The 18,798-nt window shown below is 38.5% G+C and overlaps 1 protein-coding gene across 1 annotated transcript; it reads right to left on the bottom strand.

Moving 5' to 3' along the window:
- Positions 1 to 336: 336 nt before the first annotated feature.
- Positions 337 to 16,048, bottom strand: LOC147004576 (melanoma antigen preferentially expressed in tumors-like). Its single transcript, XM_085837603.1, has 4 exons — positions 15,972 to 16,048; positions 3,629 to 3,928; positions 2,602 to 3,183; positions 337 to 1,494 (listed from the first exon to the last, which is right to left on the bottom strand). The coding sequence occupies exons 2-4, from the start codon at positions 3,916 to 3,918 to the stop codon at positions 984 to 986; spliced, it is 1,383 nt and encodes a 460-aa protein (XP_085693729.1). The 5' UTR covers positions 3,919 to 3,928; positions 15,972 to 16,048; the 3' UTR covers positions 337 to 983.
- Between the last annotated feature and the right edge of the window lie 2,750 nt (positions 16,049 to 18,798).

Here is an 18,798-nt window from a genome sequence, read left to right as displayed (position 1 = left end):
GTGGGAAGCAGCTGGATAAATAAGGCATTTCCTTAGCCCTGTGTAAATTGCTAATTACTGATGTGGCATACATCATTTCTAAGTAAGTCTAGGATATGCAAACTGAATTCTTAATTATGTCATATTTTAGAGAATGAAGTATGTTGGACTCAGTATCCACAGTTGCTAGTATGTATTGTATCAAATGAGGGAGATTATACATACATATATATATATATATATATATATATATATATATATATATATCTCACACACACACACACACACACACACATATATATATATATGTGCAATGATTTATATTGTTAAATGTACAGTGTCAAGAGATCTAGAGGAAATAGGGGAAATATTGTGGCCAGGATCCTAAACACTACCACAAAATTTATGGGACAAAGGCTGGATATTCAGCTGAAGACTTCATGGTGAGAGTGAAAACTTTACAATGGGCTTACATCAAGGAAGTAGGTCATTGTATTTATGTTCTTGAGGGGGTTTATCTAAATCTCAGAACCTGTGCTATCTTCTTTCCTGGTCCACTGGTAAATCCTAATAGTTTTCCATAAGCAACCCCAAACAGCCTAAACTAACTTATGGGATGATAACAGTCTTCAAACGCCACTGCCATTTTCACAAACACAGACAGGAAAGGCTGTCATTGTCTTGATTTGTGTGATGTACCCACAAGCAAACCAAACAGGATGGCCAGGGAAATAGCATTGCAGGACCTGATCGTCCTGAAAATATAAATGCCACTGGTGTCAGTAATCTGGCAATAGTGACAAGAAATACTCAGAAGAAACTCTTGAAGTCTCTCAGTTTTTGCTAAGTTATTCTCTATAGGATTCAGCTACAAACCTATCCTTCCTAAGTGCAATTCTGTACAATGTAAGAGCCTTATAGATTGAGTCTATGGGTCCAGGAAATAACATTTAGTACTTAAACGGTACATATCAGTTTAAAAATGCATTGGACTGTGACATTTACTAACAGTAAGTAATCCACTTCATGTCCTCTCTCCGTGCAAGTTCTAGCATTGCTTTCACTTGTAGTTGTACAATGGCAAGTTTCTGTCTGTCTAAACTGCCCTGAAAATGCCATCTTTCAAAACAATGTACAGGAACAGGATAAATCACATATTTTAGCTCCATCATGGGTGTTAAATGATGCATGATATTCACAAGCATAGGCATGGTGATGGGGTTAGAAGCAAATCCCAGCACACGGAGATGGGTGCATCTAATCAGGGCAGGGATAAGAGCAGAGATTGCAGAATCATTTATAAGGCAATGATTTATCTCCAGATGCTGAAGAGTACCAGAGAGATTTGACAGAACAGTGTGAAAGGGCCCAAAGTCATCCCAATGCATCAGGTTGTTACTAAGATTTAATAGTTTTAGGTGAGTGACATGAGGACTCTGGGACATAAATTTGATGTCTCTGTATGAAAGACCACAGAATGGCAGCCACAAGATATCCAAGCCAGGCGGTAAGACTCTGTAGGGAGAAACAAAAATACATCCTGGAGAATGATGATTGAATTAGGAAAACTATACTGTTATATGTAGAATAAAACTGTCAATGTGTCACCATGTTTACTTCACTTAATAGTTTGGGGGACGCTGAGAAAGACAGTTTTCCTGTTTTTTCCTTTCTTCTTTCTTTTTTTTTTTTTTTGAGACAGGATATTATTATGTAGCTATAGCTATCCTTGATCTATATAGACCATGATAGCCTTGAACTCAGAATATGCCTGCCTTTGTCTCCCAAGTGCTTAGATTAAAAGCATGTGCCAGCAGGCCCAGTTGAAAGTTTAGTTTTCAGCACTGAAATTCAATTTCTTTTCAACTTAAAAACATGTACAATATATTATACCAGATGATTCTAAGAAATGTTAAAAAAATTAATCCACGGAGTATTTACAATAATATCCATTGTAGATTTTTTGTTCTCCTTTTTAGTGGGGAGGAATGAGAAAGAGCAGGCAACTGAAAACTCACTTTGGGCCAGTACCTAACTAACAACTTCTACTTTCATGGTCTTTACCTTGGAGATTATAGATCAGCAAAGTAATCTGACGTTATGAACTATGGACATCTGTAGATTATGTACAACAGTGCAGTGGCAAAAAATGTCTTTCTACATCTCAATTCCTCTCCCTTCTCCTCTCCCTCCTGTCTAGAGTGCTTGTGATTTTTTTCACCTTTATAGTTCTGCACTTAACAATAGTATCTGTACATTGCTGGTTGCTTAATTTTTGTAATCCTGTCTTTCTCCAGTTTCACATTCTCAGAAGTGATGGAAGTGGAAAGCATAAAAGGTTTTGAGTTGTTTAGGAATATCCAAGAATGCTTTCTATCCTGTCTCAATAGACTGTACAGGAAGCCCAGGGACCTACCCCAAACTCTTTTTTCTGATTTATTTATTATTATATCTAGGTACACTGTAGCTGTCTTCAGATGCACCAGAAGAGAGAGTCAGATCTCTTTACAGATGGTTGTGAGGCACAATGGGCTTGCTGGGATTTGAACTCAGGACCTTAGGAAGAGCAGTCGGTGCTCTTAACCACTGATCCATCTCTCCAGCCCTACCCCAAACTCTTACCTGAGCACTCTGTTCAGATGATTTTTGAGGTGGAATGAAGAGAAGCTGAGTTCCTTAAGGTGTTCCATACGCTGCAAGTGACTGAGAAAATTTTTAAAGACTTTCCCTCTCAGAGATCTAAAAGTCACATTAGATAGAGTCAGGCTTTCTAGGTGGCCCATCTGGCACAGGATGCTGGTGATATCACTCAGTGAGCCTCTATCAACTGACAACTGATCAACACATTGGAGATCAAGAAATTTCAGGGTGTATTTGCATTTACGCAGTTTTTCAATTTGCAAATCTCGACAGCACACGTGCAAAAACCCCAAACTCTCTTCAATTTTTCGCATAAGCAAAATCCAAAAATCCTTTTCAATTAAGGAGCTATCAAGGAAAAGATCCAATATTATTTCTACAGGCCTGGGTAAGAGAGTCTTACACCCTGAATTTATGAAACAAAGCTGTCTTTCAATTTTTGTGATAGAGGAGTCAGAATAAGTACAAGAATGAAAACACGAAGGTGATTTGGTGCTGACTTGAGGGCACGTGATCCTACATTTTGTGTCTTGCCTTAAATCTAGGATCCTCAATTTAGGTCTCCTGTAAGGATAAGAGGAGATAGAATATATGAGAAATAGCAAATGATAATGAAACCTAGTAGCATCAATGATGGTATATAAAAATGACACAAGGATGACAAATCCTTGTATCCACAGCTGGTACTTCTTATACTAATTACAAACATTCCTTTCCCATGAAAATCCAACCTCCTTTCTCCCATTTTTTTATATACCTCAAACTGTCTCCAGTCTTAAATTTCCTGTCTTTCCTCTATGTAATAACACCTGTTACATAAACCCATCAAGAGTACCCTCAATAGAATAGATTATATAACAAACATTGTAGACACCAGTTTTCAACTTAAGTGTTGAGACAACAGACTCACACATAAATCTTCAACATTCACTAGAAACGACTTCTGGGAGGGTAGTAGGCTATGGTATATCCTCCTGTGTCTTACCATGTCTTTACTAAAAAGTCTTACCAAAACGCAGAAGTCTGTGCAGGACATACTGGAAGATTCTCAACAATGGCTTTTAGGAGTGCATGTTGAGGCCCCCGTATTCTCAATGACCCAATATGGAGACAGTAAAAGGGCCAAACTTTCACCATAGCACTCAATGTATTCTTATGCCCACCCTTGAAGGCAGCAATGAACAATGGAACAAAAAGCTCTCTTGGAATGTCCTCCAGAGCTTGGATTGCTGCAGACTCGTTGCTGAGCAGACTCTGTATAGCAAGATCCAACAGTCTGTTTGGGGTCTTTCTACCCATCTTTGTGAACCTGCACCAGGATGAGAGACAGTAGAAGTTCTGTGAAAATACAAACAGTGTTAGCAAAATAGAAAATATTTAAAGACTAAATGGTGAATCAGGTGGCCACTACTAGATAGTTCTACTGTAGACACAGACTAGAAATTGACTCATGAGTATAAAAGGTAATAGTAGCACAAAGTATGTGCTACTCTTTACCCCCTTGGAGAACATCTACTCCCTCACATGTGTATTGGACATGTGTATACGATAAAATAACATTAAAAGTGGGTCATAAATAAGCAGAAATCAGTTTTGGTCACTGAGTACAGAGCTCCCAGTATTCGTCTTCATAGAATACAGGCCATGATGAAATAAAAGATAAATCTGCACAAAAGTGGTACAATAGGAAATATTAAAACATCAAATTGTGCTTAAAGAGAAAAAAATGACACACTAGCCCATCTGTATCACTATATTTGTGGCAGATGAAGATACACCAAAAATGCACAAGATACACATGAAAGAAGATGGATAAAAACTTAAAGTTAAAAGAAAAAAAGAACTTAAAGTTTAACTTAAACATATTCAGAAAAACTACTCTAGTCAAAATTAAGCCTAAAGATGAAAAAAAATACAGAAAAATCAAAGAATGGGATATTGTTTAGGGCAAAGACTTAAAAGGAACTGTTCAATATTTTGTGCCATATGTTGAAAAGTAAGAAATAGTCAATCTGATAATACAATACTGACTTCTAGGGCTTGAGAATGGTGCCAGCGGTTAGGGTGGAAAAAGAGAGATATGATTCATCTAAGCTAGAGCTAATATGAACATATCACAACGAATCTTTTTAAGTTGTATTATGAATACTTATTACAAATAATAAATAACAAATTAATATCAAATAAGTGATATAGATGGCTTAATACTGCTATCTCTGAAACACACAGACTGAGGGGAAGAATAAGTCAATGTGGATATGAAAAACATTCAAGTTTGTTAATGATGAGAAAAGACACCAAAGGAGGGATTTTATAACAGAAAAGAGTCCAAATGCTCCTGCCTTTTACTTCTACTCCTGGAACAACAACAACAACAACAACAGCAAGAACAAACCCTCTAAAAGGCCTAGATAATACTGAAGAACAGAAAATGTCGTGATTACATAAGATAGACTATAAAAATGTAGTATTACGTGAATAAGAAAATGAAGGAAAATTCCAGGCAGAAACATTAAACCACCAGAAAATAAGATTATTGTTACTTATCACCTACCTAGTATGGCACTTTGCCACAGTACATATTATGTCACTGTTCTTAGATAAAATAACTTGATGACTAAGATAAATTTATCATATTTAAGAACAAAAATGTTATATTTCTTGAGACTTCAGGGATTCCAATTTCAGGAAGAGAGCATTTAAATAGCTATCAAAATATGTTCCATGTCTTTAAAAAGATGGGCTTTTGTTAGCGCTCAATGTGCAAGAGAGTTTAATTACAACCTACTAGTCACAAACTTTCTTATGTGCGAAAAGAAAAGTCAAACAGCCTTGAAACAAAGGAACTGGGCAGTCTCAGGAAGCAAAGTGACTGATTTCACACATTATAAACATTAGTAAAACATATTCAAGAATTTTCTGTTGGTGCTATGTTACAAGGTCACTGCGTTCCCAGGATTATCTGAAAATATTCCAATATTTTGGTTTAAAATTTATTTGTGGATATGTCTGATATAATTTAATAAGGATTCTGGATTCCATTGTAAAGATTGTGGAGCAATGGTATTCAAATTTGACTTTTCCCTGAGAAACTCAACATTAAAAAACAAAACAACAAAAAAAAAAACAGTCTGCTCTGCATAAGTTGACATATAAATTTAATGCAATTTCAAAAATACCTACAAAATTTTATGGTGTTAGACAGCCTGATGGCAAAGTGCATAAGAATAGCTAAGAAGATGAGCCCTCTGGGCCACGCTAAGCCACCCTGAGCAACCTGCCAGTCTAGGGGGACCACCAATCTCCCTTCTCTCCCTGCCTCTCTTCCACCTCTACCAGACTCCTGAATCATACAGGTATGCTTCCCTTCCCCCACCCATCTTCCCTGCTGCCTGATCTCTCTAGGTAAAGCCAAACTGCCCTGAGCAGCCTGCCATCTTGGAGTGGGGGACCTCTATTCTCTAGCTGCCCTCCCCCTACCTCATCAGACTTAAGACTCCTAAACCATACAGTTTGGCTTCCCTTTCCCCACTCGTCTATCCTGCTCTGCCTGAGACCCATCATCCTTCCTGTCTGCATCTCCATCTTTCAGATGGAACCCCTGGCAGATCAATATGCTTGTTCCTGGACACCAAAGTCAGCCCATCTCACTGGAGGTCTGCCCTAGCCAGGGACACGGGATTGCAGGAGGATTGCTTGAACAAGGGACACAAGAGGTCTGCCCTAACCAGAGAAAGAATTTGACTAACACAGATACAGATACTTACAGCCAATCATGGACTGAGATTGAAAAGTTAGGGAAGGAGTGAAGTGACAACCGCATAAGGAGATCAACAGAATCAATTAACCTGGCCCCAGGGAGCTCCCAGAGACTAAGCCACCAACCAAAGAGCATACAAGGGCTGGTTGGTGGACCCTGGCATGTATACAACAGAAGAGGAGCTTGTCTGGCCTCAGTGGAAGAGGATGTGCCTAACTCTGTAGATCCTTGATGTCCCAGGGAAGGGTGATGCAAAGGGTGGGGACATGTAAGGTGGTTGTGAGGTGGGTGGGTGGCATGGGTAGGGGAACTCCCTCTCCGAGGTAAAAGGTAGGGGAGATGGGGTAAAAAAAAAAAAAAAACACTGGGGGGAGAGATGTGGAAGATGGGCAACATTTGAGATGTAAATAAATAAAAACATTTTTATATAAAAAAGAATAGCTAAGAAGAAAGAAGACACCAGAGTAGGGATTTCTGATACCATAATAAGAAAGCATAAACTCTGTGGACAACTGTAATTACAGCATCTTGTCACTGTTACAGGAATAGACAAATAGTTTAATAAAGTAGGATAGAATTCCTAGAAATAGAAGTCAACACACCAATGGACAGTGATGCTTAATAAAAGCAGTGGGCTGAAGAGATGGCTCAGCAGTAGTTAGTGTACTGGCTATCTATTGAAGGGCACAAATTCAATTCCTTGCAACCATCCATAACTCCAATTCCAGGGGATCTGATGCCCTCTTTTGGCTACTGTGAGAATTTCACAAATGTGCTACACAGACATACAGGCAGGCAATACCCCATACACATAAAAAATAATATAAATAAAGAAATAAAGGTGATATGGACAAACCACTAGAGGAAAGACAGACATGCAATGTGCAGAATGATACTTGTAAATCCAAGACACATGCCATGTGTAAAAGTAGATGAAAATTTAAAGACTTAACCAAAATGTTGAATTACACAGCTTCTTGAAGAAAACATGACAGGTATTCTTTAAGCTTACTATAGTGAAGTTTTTTTTTGTTTGTTTGTTTTGTTTTTTTGTGTTTGGTTTTTTTTGCAGTCTTCTTTATTATTAAATATTTTCTTTTTTTGAGAAAAATTTTTAAATTTTTTTATTACATATTTTCCTCAATTACATTTCCAATGCTATCCCAAAAGTCTCCCCATACCCTCCCCCCCACTTCCCTACCTACCCATTCCCATTTTATGGCCCTGGAGTTCCCCTGTACTGGGGCATATAAAGTTTGCAAGTCCAATGGGCCTCTCTTTCCAGTGATGGCCGACTAGGTCATCTTTTGATACATATGCAGCTAGAGTCAAGAGCTCTGGGGTACTGGTTAGTTCATAATGTTGTACCTACAGGGTTGCACATCTCTTTAGCTCCTTGAATACTTTCTCTAGCTCCTCCATTGGGGGCCCTGTGATCCATCCAATAGCTGACTGTGAGCATCCACTTCTGTGTTTGCTAGGCCCCGGCCTAGTCTCACAAGAGACAGCTATATCCTGGTCCGTTCAGCAAAAGCTTGCTAGTGTATGCAAGGGTGTCATCGTTTCGAGGCTAATTATGGGATGGATCCCTGGATATGGCAGTCTCTAGATGGTCCATCAAGTGAAGGGATTTTTAAATGGCACTCAAATTTCAGAGGTAATGAAAAGAAGCAATATGCAATCTGACCAAACAAAAAACAATGTATTAAAAAATATCAAATGCAAGAATTTCAAAATGTAGTTTACAGATTAAAATGATGTCGTAGTGTAACATAACAGACCAGTGGAAATTATGTTTCTTATACAGAAAATTCAAAAACTAAGGAAACAAAGGACAAAAAGATATAGAAATGAAGAAAAGATACAGATTAACAGTTCAAACAAGGAGGAGAGAGGGAGCCTCCATGGGGGAAGATGGATGATGAACACATGGCCAGGAGAAAGAGTAAGTACCTGGGGTTCCACTGAGGAGGTAGCTATGCCAGCAATTAGAAGAATAGATTAGGAATTACAGCCCAGTAATTGTCAAATCCAAATTAAATAACATAGTCTGAGTCTCATTTATTTATAAGCTATTAGGGAATAAGCTTAAATTCATTGCTCTACATGTTTCAAGGCCAAGAAAGGAATGATTTGTGCTTTAAAAAGATAGTATTGGATCCTTCTGGTTTCTGTCTGTGATCCTGTGCCACAGCACTCCATACCCAATTGGATACCTCCTGGAGAGAGCTGGTATCTCCAGAGAGACAATACACCTGTGAGCACAGGTAAGGCCAACACTTCTGTTCAAATTCCTGGCGCAGGAGGGATCCACCCATAGCCATCAGAACACAGGAACCAAGTAACAGCAGGTTTTCTTTTGCACCCCGAAGCTGACCCTGTGCCACAGTTCTCCATACCCACATTCCTCCCAGAGAGAACTTGTCTCCCAGGAGTACTGACACACAGGGTTGCAAGAGGTATAAGCCACAGTCAGAGACAGCAAGACCAGGTAACACCAGAGATAAACAGATGGTGAGTGGCAAGGGCAAGAACATAAGCAACAGAAACCAAGGCTTCTTGGCATCATCAGAACCTAGGTCTCCCACCACAGTGAGCCCTGGATACCCCAACACACGAGAAAAGTAAGAATCTGATTCAAAATCTCATCTCATGATGATGATAGAGGACTGTTAGAAGGACATAAATAACTCCCTTAAAGAAATACAGGAGACACAGGTAAACAGCTAGTTTACATTAAACAGGAAACAAAAAAAATCCCTTAGTGTATTACAGGAAAACACACCAAAGAGGTGAAGGAATTGAACAAAACCATTCAGGATCTAAAATTGGAAAAAGAAACAAAGGAAGACCATTCTGGAAATCGAAAACCTAGGAAGGAGATCAGGAGTTATAGATGCAAGCATAACCAACAGAATACAAAAACTAGAAGAGAGAATCTCAGGTGCAGAAGATGCCATAGAAAACATTGACACAGCAGTTGAAGAAAATGCCAAATGCAAAAAGCTGCTAACTCAAAACATCCAGGAAATATGGGACACAATGAGAAGGCCAAACCTACGGATCACAAGTATAGAAGAGGAAGAAGATTCCCAACGTTAAGGGTCAGTAATATCTTCAACAAAATTACAGAATACTTTCCTAACATAAAGAAAGAGATGCCCATGAACATACAAGAGGCCTACAGAACTCCAAATAGTTTGGACCAGAAAAGAAATTCTTCCTGTCACCTAATAATCAAAACACCAAATGCATTAAACAAAGACAGAATATTAAAAGCAGTAAGGAATAGAAGGTCAACTAACATATAAAGGCAGACTTTTCAGAATTACACCAGACTTCTCACCAGAGACTATGAAAGCCAGAAGATCCTGGGCAGATGCCATACAGACCCCAAGAGAACAAAAATGCCAGCTCAGGCTACTCTACCCAGCAAAACTCTCAACTACCATAGACAGAGAAAACAAGATATTCCTTGACAAAACCAAATATACACAATATCTCTCTACAAATCCAGTCCTACAAAGGATAATAGGTGTAAAACACCGATACAAGGAAGGAAACTTCTCCCTAGAAAAAGCAAGAAGTTAATCTTCTTTCAACAAACCCAAAAGAAGATAGCCACACAAACATCAAAATAGCATCCAAAATAACAGCAAGCAACAATCACTATTCCTTAATGCCTCTTAGCATCAATGGACCCAATTTTCCAATAAAAAGACATAGAATAACAGACTGGATATGTAATCAGGACCCAGCATTATACTACATACAGGAAACGCACCTCAAAGTCAAAGAAGAACACTTCCTTAGAATAAAGGGCTGGAAAACAATTGTCCTAGCAAATGGTCCCAAGAAACAAGCTGGAGTAGCCATTTTAATAGCAAATAAAAGCAACTTTTAACCAAAAGTTATCAAAAAAGGATAAGGAAGGACACTTCATTCTTATGAAAGCACACATCTACTAAGAAAACTCTCAATTCTGAACATCTATGCTCCAAGTGAAGGGCACTCACATTCATAAAAGAGACTTTGCTAAAACTCAAAGCACACATTGCACCTCACACAATAATAATTGAAGACTTTGACACCCCAGTCTCAGCAATGGACAGGTCATGGGAACACAAACTAAACAGAGACACACTGAAACTAACAGAAGTTACAAAACAAATGGATTTAACAGATATCTATAGAACATTTCATCCTAAAACAAACGGATATGCCTTCTTTTAAGCACCTCATGGTACCTTCTCTAAATTGACCATATACTCGGTCACAAAACAGGCCTCAACAGACACAAAAATATTGAAATAATCCCATGTACCCTATCAGATGAACACAGACTAAGGCTGGTCTTCAATAACAACATAAATAATAGAAAGCCTACATACCTGTGGAAACTGAACAACACTCTACTCAATGATAACTTGATCAAGGAAGAAATAATGAAAGAAATTAAAAACCTTTTAGAGTTTAATGATAGTGAAGTCACAACATACCCAAACATATGGGACATAATATATCTATTCCTAAGAGGAAAACACATAGCTCTGAGTGCCTCCAAAAAGAAACTGGAGCAAGCATACACCAGCAGATTGACAGTACACCTAAAAGCTCTAGAAGAAAAGGAACCCAACTCAACCAAGAGGAGTAGAGGGCAGGAAATAATCAAACTCAGGGCTGAAATCAAACCAGTACAAACAAAAAGAACTATACAAAGAATCGACCAAACCAGGAGCTGGTTCTTTGAGAAAAGCAACAAGATAGATAAACCTTTAGCAAGTATAACTAGAGGGAACAGGGGCAGTATCCTAATTAACAAAATTAGAAATGAAAAGGGAGATAGAACAACAGAATCTGAGGAAATTCAAAAAATCATCAAATCCTACTACAAAAGGCTATACTCAACAAAACTGGAAAACCTGGATGAAATGGACAAATTTCCAGACAGATACCAGGTACCAAAGTTAAATCAGGATCAGACTACCGATCTAAACAGCCCCATATCCCCTAAAGAAATATGAACAGTCAATAATAGACTCCCAATCAAAAAAAAAAAAAAAGGCCAGGACAATATGGGTTTAGTGCAGAGTTCTATGAGACCTTCAAAAAAGACCTAATTCAAATACTCCTCAAAGTATTCCACCAAATAGAAACAGAAAGTACTCTACCCATTAAGTTCTATGAACCCACGATTACTCTAATACCTAAACCACACAAAGACCCAACAAAGAATGAGAACTTCAGACCAATTTTCCTTATGAATATCAATGCAAAAATACTCAATAAAATCCTCGCTAATCAAATCCAAGAACACATGAAAATGATCATCCATCATGATCAAGTAGGCTTCATCCCAGGGATGCATGGATGGTTTAATATATGGAAATTCATCAACGTATTCCACTATATAAACAAACTTAAAGACAAAAACCACAGGATCATCTCCTTAGCTGCTGAGACAGCATTTGATAAAATCAAACACTCATTCATGATAAAAGTCTTTAAAGACCAGGAATTTAAGGTCCATACCTAAACATAATAAAAGAAATATACAGCAAACCCGTAGCCAACATCAAACTAAATGGAGAGAAACTTGAAGCAATCCCACGAAAATCAGTGACTAGACAAGGCTTCCCACTCTCTCCCTTCCTATTCAACATAGTACTTGAAATCCTAGCCAGAACAGTTAGAAAACAAAAGGAGATCAAAAGAATATAAACTGGAAAGGAAGAAGTTAAAATATCACTATTTGCAGATGATATGATAGTATATATATAAGTGACCCCAAAAATTCTACCAGAGAACCCTTAAACCTGACAAACAGCTTCAGTACAGTTGCTGGATATAAAATTAATTCAAACAAATCAGTGGTCTTTCTCTAAACAAAGGATAAAGAGGCTGAGAAAGAAATTAGGGAAACAACACCGTTCACACTAGTCACAAATAATATAATATATCTTGGTGTGACTCTAAGGAAGGGAAAGATCTGTATGATAAGAACTTTAGGTCTCTGAAGAAAGAAATCTAAGAAAATCTCAGAAGATGGAAAGATCTCCCATGATCATGGATTGGCAGGGTTAACATAGTTAAAATGGGTATCTTGCCAAAAGCAATCTACAGATTCAATGCAATCCCCATTAAAATTCCAACTCAATTCTTCACAGAGTTAGAAAGGGCAATTTGCAAATTCATCTGGAATAACAAAAATCCTAAGATAGCAAAAAACTATTCTCAACAATAAAAGAACTTCTGGTGGAATCACTATGCCTTACATCAAGCTGTTCTACAGAGCATTGTGATAAAAATTGCATGGTAGTGGTACAGCGACAGACAGGTAGATCAATGGAATAGAATTGAAGACACAGACCTGAACCCACACTCCTATGGTCACTTGCTGTAAGACAAGGGAACTAAAACCATCCAGTGGAAAAAAGACAGCATTTTCAACAAATGGTGCTGGCACAACTGGTGGTTATCATCTAGAAGAATGCGAACTGATCAATTCCTATCTCCTTGTACTAAGGTCAAATCTAAGTGGAGCAAGGAACTCCACATAAAACCAGAGACACTGAAACTTATAGAGGAGAAAGTCGGGAAAAGCATTGAAGATATGGGCACAGGGGAAAAAATTGACAAAACATACACACACACACACACACACAACCACACACACAACCACACACACACACACACACACACACACACACACACACACACACACACACACATATATATATCATAGACCTCAGATATTGGGACAGAGAAATATGCCAGCAGATCAATGCTTATGCAGCCAAGAGTAAACAGGGCAAAAGACCTAAGGGACAACAGCCTAGAGTATATTGGCAGGACAATTTTACAGATTTTAAGCTAGGAAAATATGGTTACAAATACCTTCTAGTGTTTGTAGATACTTTCTCTGGATGGCTTGAGGCTTTCCCCATCAAGCAGGAAACAGCTACTATGGCAGCTAAGAAGATATTAGAGGAAATTTTCCAGAGGTTCAGAGTGCCCAAGGTAATTGAATAGGACAACAGTCCTGCTTTTGTTTCTAAGGTAAGTCAGGGATTGACAGAGATATTGAGGACTATTTGGAAGCTCTATTGTGCATAACATCCCCAGAACTCAAAGCAGGTAGAGAGAATAAATTGAACCTTAACAGAGACCTTGACTAATTTGACCTTAGAGACTGGCTCAGACTTGGTGGTACTTCCTTCCCTTGTCCCTGTTCCAAGCACTGAACACCCTCTTGCATTTTAATCTGACCCCTTTTGAGATCCTGTTTCATACCCCAGCTCTTTGGTGTCCACTGGGCCCTCCCTGGAGGTATCCCAACTCATTGATAGGAACCTCTTCTTGAAGCTCCAATACAGCATGAGATTCGGCCCAAAATGACTGCCTTAAATCCTCCAGGGATGCCAGTCCCCTCACGATTGCCAGACTGGTGACTGGATTTATATAAGGAGGCATTGGGTACAGTCACTGGGACTCCAGTGGAAGGGACACTTCCTGGCACTGCTAACCACTCCCACAGCCCTCAATGTGGACAGTATTTCTGCCTGGGTGAATGCTTCCTATGTGAAACCTGCAAACACCCTGCACATTAGAGAGAGACCCCTGCTGGATGGTACAGAAGATGGACAATATGCTCAAGCTCAAGATAACTTGATCTTGATCACGACAGCCTTGTGGTTCCTGTGGATTCTGTTTGCTTACCCTATCCTATGTGACCTTCCGCCAAACCTGTTAGAGCACTCATTGTCTCCATTCTCTTGGGATTGAGGGCAGCCAGGGAAGCTACCAGGACCTCCACTTTGGTCTTACAGTCTGAGGGCAGTCATTGATTTAGATATAGAGAGAATAGAAACTTTCATCAGTCACATTAAAGAATCATTGTCTTCATTATCAGAAGTAGTACTACAGAATAGGTGGGGATTAGACTCTACTTTTCCTCCAGCAAGGAGGGCTAGGTGCTTGCTGACTCAGCTGAGGAGTGTTGCTTTTATATAGACCATTCTGGGGTTGTTAAAGATTCTATGGCAAAGGACAAAGAGGGACTATTCAAGAGAATGAGAGAAAGGGAAGGAGCCCAAGGATGGTTTGAGTCTTGGTTTAACAGCTCCCCCTGGTTTATTACATGGATTTCTGCTTTGTTAGGACCCCCTGATCATTTTGTTTCTGATTCTGACCTTTGCCCTTTACACTCTAAATCTCTTAGCTTCTTTCATTAAAGATCGTATAGGTATGTACAGTTGATGGTCCTGAAACAAAAATATCAAGAGCAGTACAGAGGACAGGGATATGAGCTGCATGGCTATCCACAATAGCTTCAGGATTAAAGCAAGCACAAGAAAAAGTGGAAAATGAAGAGGTCAGCTCACAGCAGATGGAAAAATTTATCACACCCCTCCCCTCCTAGAAGAGACAGGACAGAGAGCACACAGATACCCCTTTCCTCCTGGAAGAGGCAGGTCAGAGAGCATGTAGGCAAGAATGAAGAGGTAATTAACCCCTACTATGTCATTCCCTAAAGACCAATCAGTTTAAAGGGTACACTGTTCCACCAATCGTACTGTGCCTAGTTGCTGATGCTCTATTTTGCCCTGGAAACGATATAAAAACTTGCCAAAAATGCTGCTTGGGGTCACCACCTGTCTTTCTCTGCAGGATGACGACCCCAGCATGCTGAAACAAAAAAAAATTCCTCTTGCTTTTGTATCAATCCCTGGTTCCATGTTGTTCACTCTGGGCATCCCTGGTAAGCTAAGGCTTATCAGAGTCTTACAGAAGCAGATGGACTAAGAAGTTCAAGGTGTTCACAACCATACAGTGGGTTAAAAATTCACTTTGCTGCAGGCTATCATACCTTTAAAATTACAAATCTATATAAACAAATAAAAGAGAAGTCAGGGTAAGGAAAATTAGACTATTGAAATGGACAAGCATTAAAACACCAGGAAGGGGTAGGACAAGTAAAAGTCATTGAGACACAGAAAGGTGATTCATCCAAGAGTAGCAAGCTCTCAAAACTCCAAAACTAGTTCCATGGTGGGGGTAGTTGGTTTGAGGAAAATTCACTTCCAAATATAATGTGCTTCTGATAAAAACAAAACAGAACAAGATGGACACTCTGGCCCCAAAGATAAGCCCATGATTCTCATAAGCATTAACTCAATCTCAGAAATGTAGGGACAGTGAAGCTGCAGTTGGCACTAGTCAAAATAAAGAAAAAAAAAACTTATGTTTTCTGTTTTTAGTGTTTCAGAGGTGCAATCTTGAGAGAGGCTAATTGTTCGGGGCAAAACACTCTGGTAAATAAGAAACCAAGAACAATTGCAAAATGAGGACTCGAGAGAGGCTGCCAGACTGGCTTTGTGGGAGACACCTGTAGAAGGCAGTGATGAGGTTTGGAGAATGACAGACAAGGACACGCTGAAATCATTGCCAGCAGCAGACCCTCATGAGCCACAGCTCAGATGCCATACCACCAGTGTGTCAATGAGTAAACCCCACCACCAGGCAACTCCTTAGGACTCATATAATCCCATGCTTGAGACCACGCAGCAGCTCTACGTGTAGTGCCACTTACCTTCAGTAAGGGTCAAGATTGCAGAAACTTGAGATTCTCGAGTTCCCGACCCACGAAGGCCTTAGGCTGCAGCAGCCTCCTTCCTCTCACAGATGCTCAACTGTTGGGTGAGATATGAGTTCAGTGAGACCCAAATTCCAACACGAATCTCGGTGCTCTCTTTCCTTCCCCTAGTCTGTACTCTTTATTTTATAGTTCAATATTACTTCTACTTTTAAAATAGAACACTTTTATTAATTACTTGAAAATTTCATACATGCATGCAATCTATTCTGTTCATATTTGACACCAGTCCTGCCCACAAATCCTAGATATACCCCACCTCTAAATTCCTCGCAACTCTATGTGCTCCTTTTCTTAGCCATTGGGTACAATTAAAACTTCTCCTTTTAACCAAATTGAGTTTAAACTTCATAGTTTACTGTACAATAATAATAATTTCTGTCAGTATCTGCTTCATATTTGTTGGGGCACATTCGCTGGGTTTAATTCTTTCTCTGTGTTTCTTTATATAATTTAGTTAGCTACTACAGTGGCCTCTTTTCTTCTTTTTTGGATTTGAGAATGAGCCCTCCACTGTGAGAAAGGTAAACTTGAAGATATCACATCCAAAATAGTATAGAAGTCATAACACAAAAATATAACAATTATGGAAAACTGGGCAAATGAATACAAATACTCATACACCATTTAAAAAAATACTGAAGTGTTTAAAATGCTGAACAAATAGTTTGAGGGAATACTTGAGGGGGCTAGAGGGATGGCTCAGCAGTTAAAATCACTGGCTGCTCCTCTAGAAGAAATTGGTTCAACTCCCAGCACCTACATAGCAGTACTGTAGAACTGTCTGAAACTCTTACTCCCAGGGTATCTGACACCCCCATACAGGTGCACATGAACCCAAAACACCAAATGCACATAAATAAAATTACATCAATTATTAAAGCAGGAAAGTATACTTGAAAAAATTCAGGAACGTTCACACATATGAACGAAATGAAGAAATCAACTCAGAACATGTCTGTATAGGGGAGAAACATAGATGAGAAAGTCATGATGGGTTTAAAAGAAAACAAGCAGAAATTCTGAAATTCCAATCGATAAAAACCACAGAGCCCGTCACTACTAAGTTAAGCTTTGAAGAAAAGTTGAAAGAAATTTCACAATTATAAATGAATAAAGAAAAAAAAACCTCTTTAGCACAAGGCTCTGGAATATGACCAGAAGACAAAATGTAACCTGAAGGTATAGAAAATATAGTCGCTTAAATTATACCAGAAAATTTCCTGATGCTACAGAAAGAAATGAACTTTAAGCACAAGAGGCACTTAAACTCTAAAACAGGCATGACAAGAAACTAACTTTTGTTCTATGTATTAGGAATAAAATGTAAGGCTATAAAACCATGGATATTATACTAAGTTTAAAGAACAAAGACACAACATTAAAAGCTGAAAAAAAGCCATCTATTTTACTTAAAAATGAAGACCAAACCTAATAACACCAGTCTTCTTGGCAGAAATGGAAAAGCTTTGAAAATAGCAAATGATGTAATTTAAGCATTAAAGTAAATAAATGTCAAGAGCCATTATAACTAGGAGTTATATCCTAAAACCAATGAACAAATAAAGATTTTCCTGATAGCATAAGCTATATATGCTACTAAGCCAGCATATAAGATATGCATTTAAAGAAATACATGCAAGAGAGGAATAAATACAGTGTTAAATTTGAGGAAACAAGAGACTCCTCAAATTTTATGATCATATAAGATAAAGACTGTAGAAAAAGCCCTACAATTCTGTAAACCATCATTTGTCCAGTACAATGGGGGTGGGGGGGATAACAAGGACAACTGAATAAACCATGAAATAAACAAAAGATTTCCCTGAATGAAAAAGGCTCTCAATAATAATCTTAAATACAACAGTTCTAAATAATGAATTTAAGATATAAACTCGCTGACTGCATTTCAGATATGCATAGATGGTTGCTGCCTGGAGGAAATCAACCTTTTTGGTCAAAAAAGTAAAAACTGAAAATGAAAGGGCTGAATTTAAAATACTAGGTTATTGGAAGCAGGAAACAACCAGGACTATGCTCCCATCTGATAAAGTAGATGTCAAGTCAAAACAAATTTTTCAGAACACACAGACTGCCAATAAATATTAATAAAGAAAAGAACCCACCAATATGCTATTATCAATATAAATACGTAAGCACTGAATATTGATGTATATAAAACAAACAATCCTGTAGCTACTCCGTGTGTGATGACAATATCCAAATCTTGTAAAATGATAAATAAGCCAAACATAAATTTGACAGTATACTGTAGACACAATTCACTATTGATCAAATAGAGTTAGATATTATACTAGTTTAGTTTTTGTCAAATTAACAAAAGCTAGGTTAATGTGAGAAGAAGGAACTCAGGAGTTGCCTCCATCACACTGCCTATAGGCAAGGCTTTGGAACATGTTTTTGATGAGTGATTGATGTGTGAGGGCCTGCCCAGCTCTCTGATGGAGAAGCCACTCTTGGGCAGGTAGTCCTGGATTGTATAAAAAGGCATTTGAGTAAGCCAGGAGAAACAAGCCAGTAAGCATCCTTTCTTCATGGTTCTTGCCTCCAGGTTCCGGCCTTGACTTCCCTGGATGATGGACTTAAAAGCTAGAAGGTGAAATAAACGCTTTCCTCCTCACATTCCTTTTGGTTGTAGTGTTCATCACAAGACAGCAAACCAGAAAAAAATCTCTATAGAATACTCAATAGCTACATAATACACAGCTTCTCAACAGCTCATGGGATATTCCATGATATAGAT

This window comes from Mus caroli, unplaced genomic scaffold (assembly GCF_978045245.1).
Source record: "Mus caroli unplaced genomic scaffold, Mus_caroli_1 scaffold_5, whole genome shotgun sequence".
NCBI classification, from domain to species: domain Eukaryota; kingdom Metazoa; phylum Chordata; class Mammalia; order Rodentia; family Muridae; genus Mus; species Mus caroli.
Note: the sequence above shows the minus strand (reverse complement) of the source record. Positions and strands in the feature narration are given on the sequence as shown.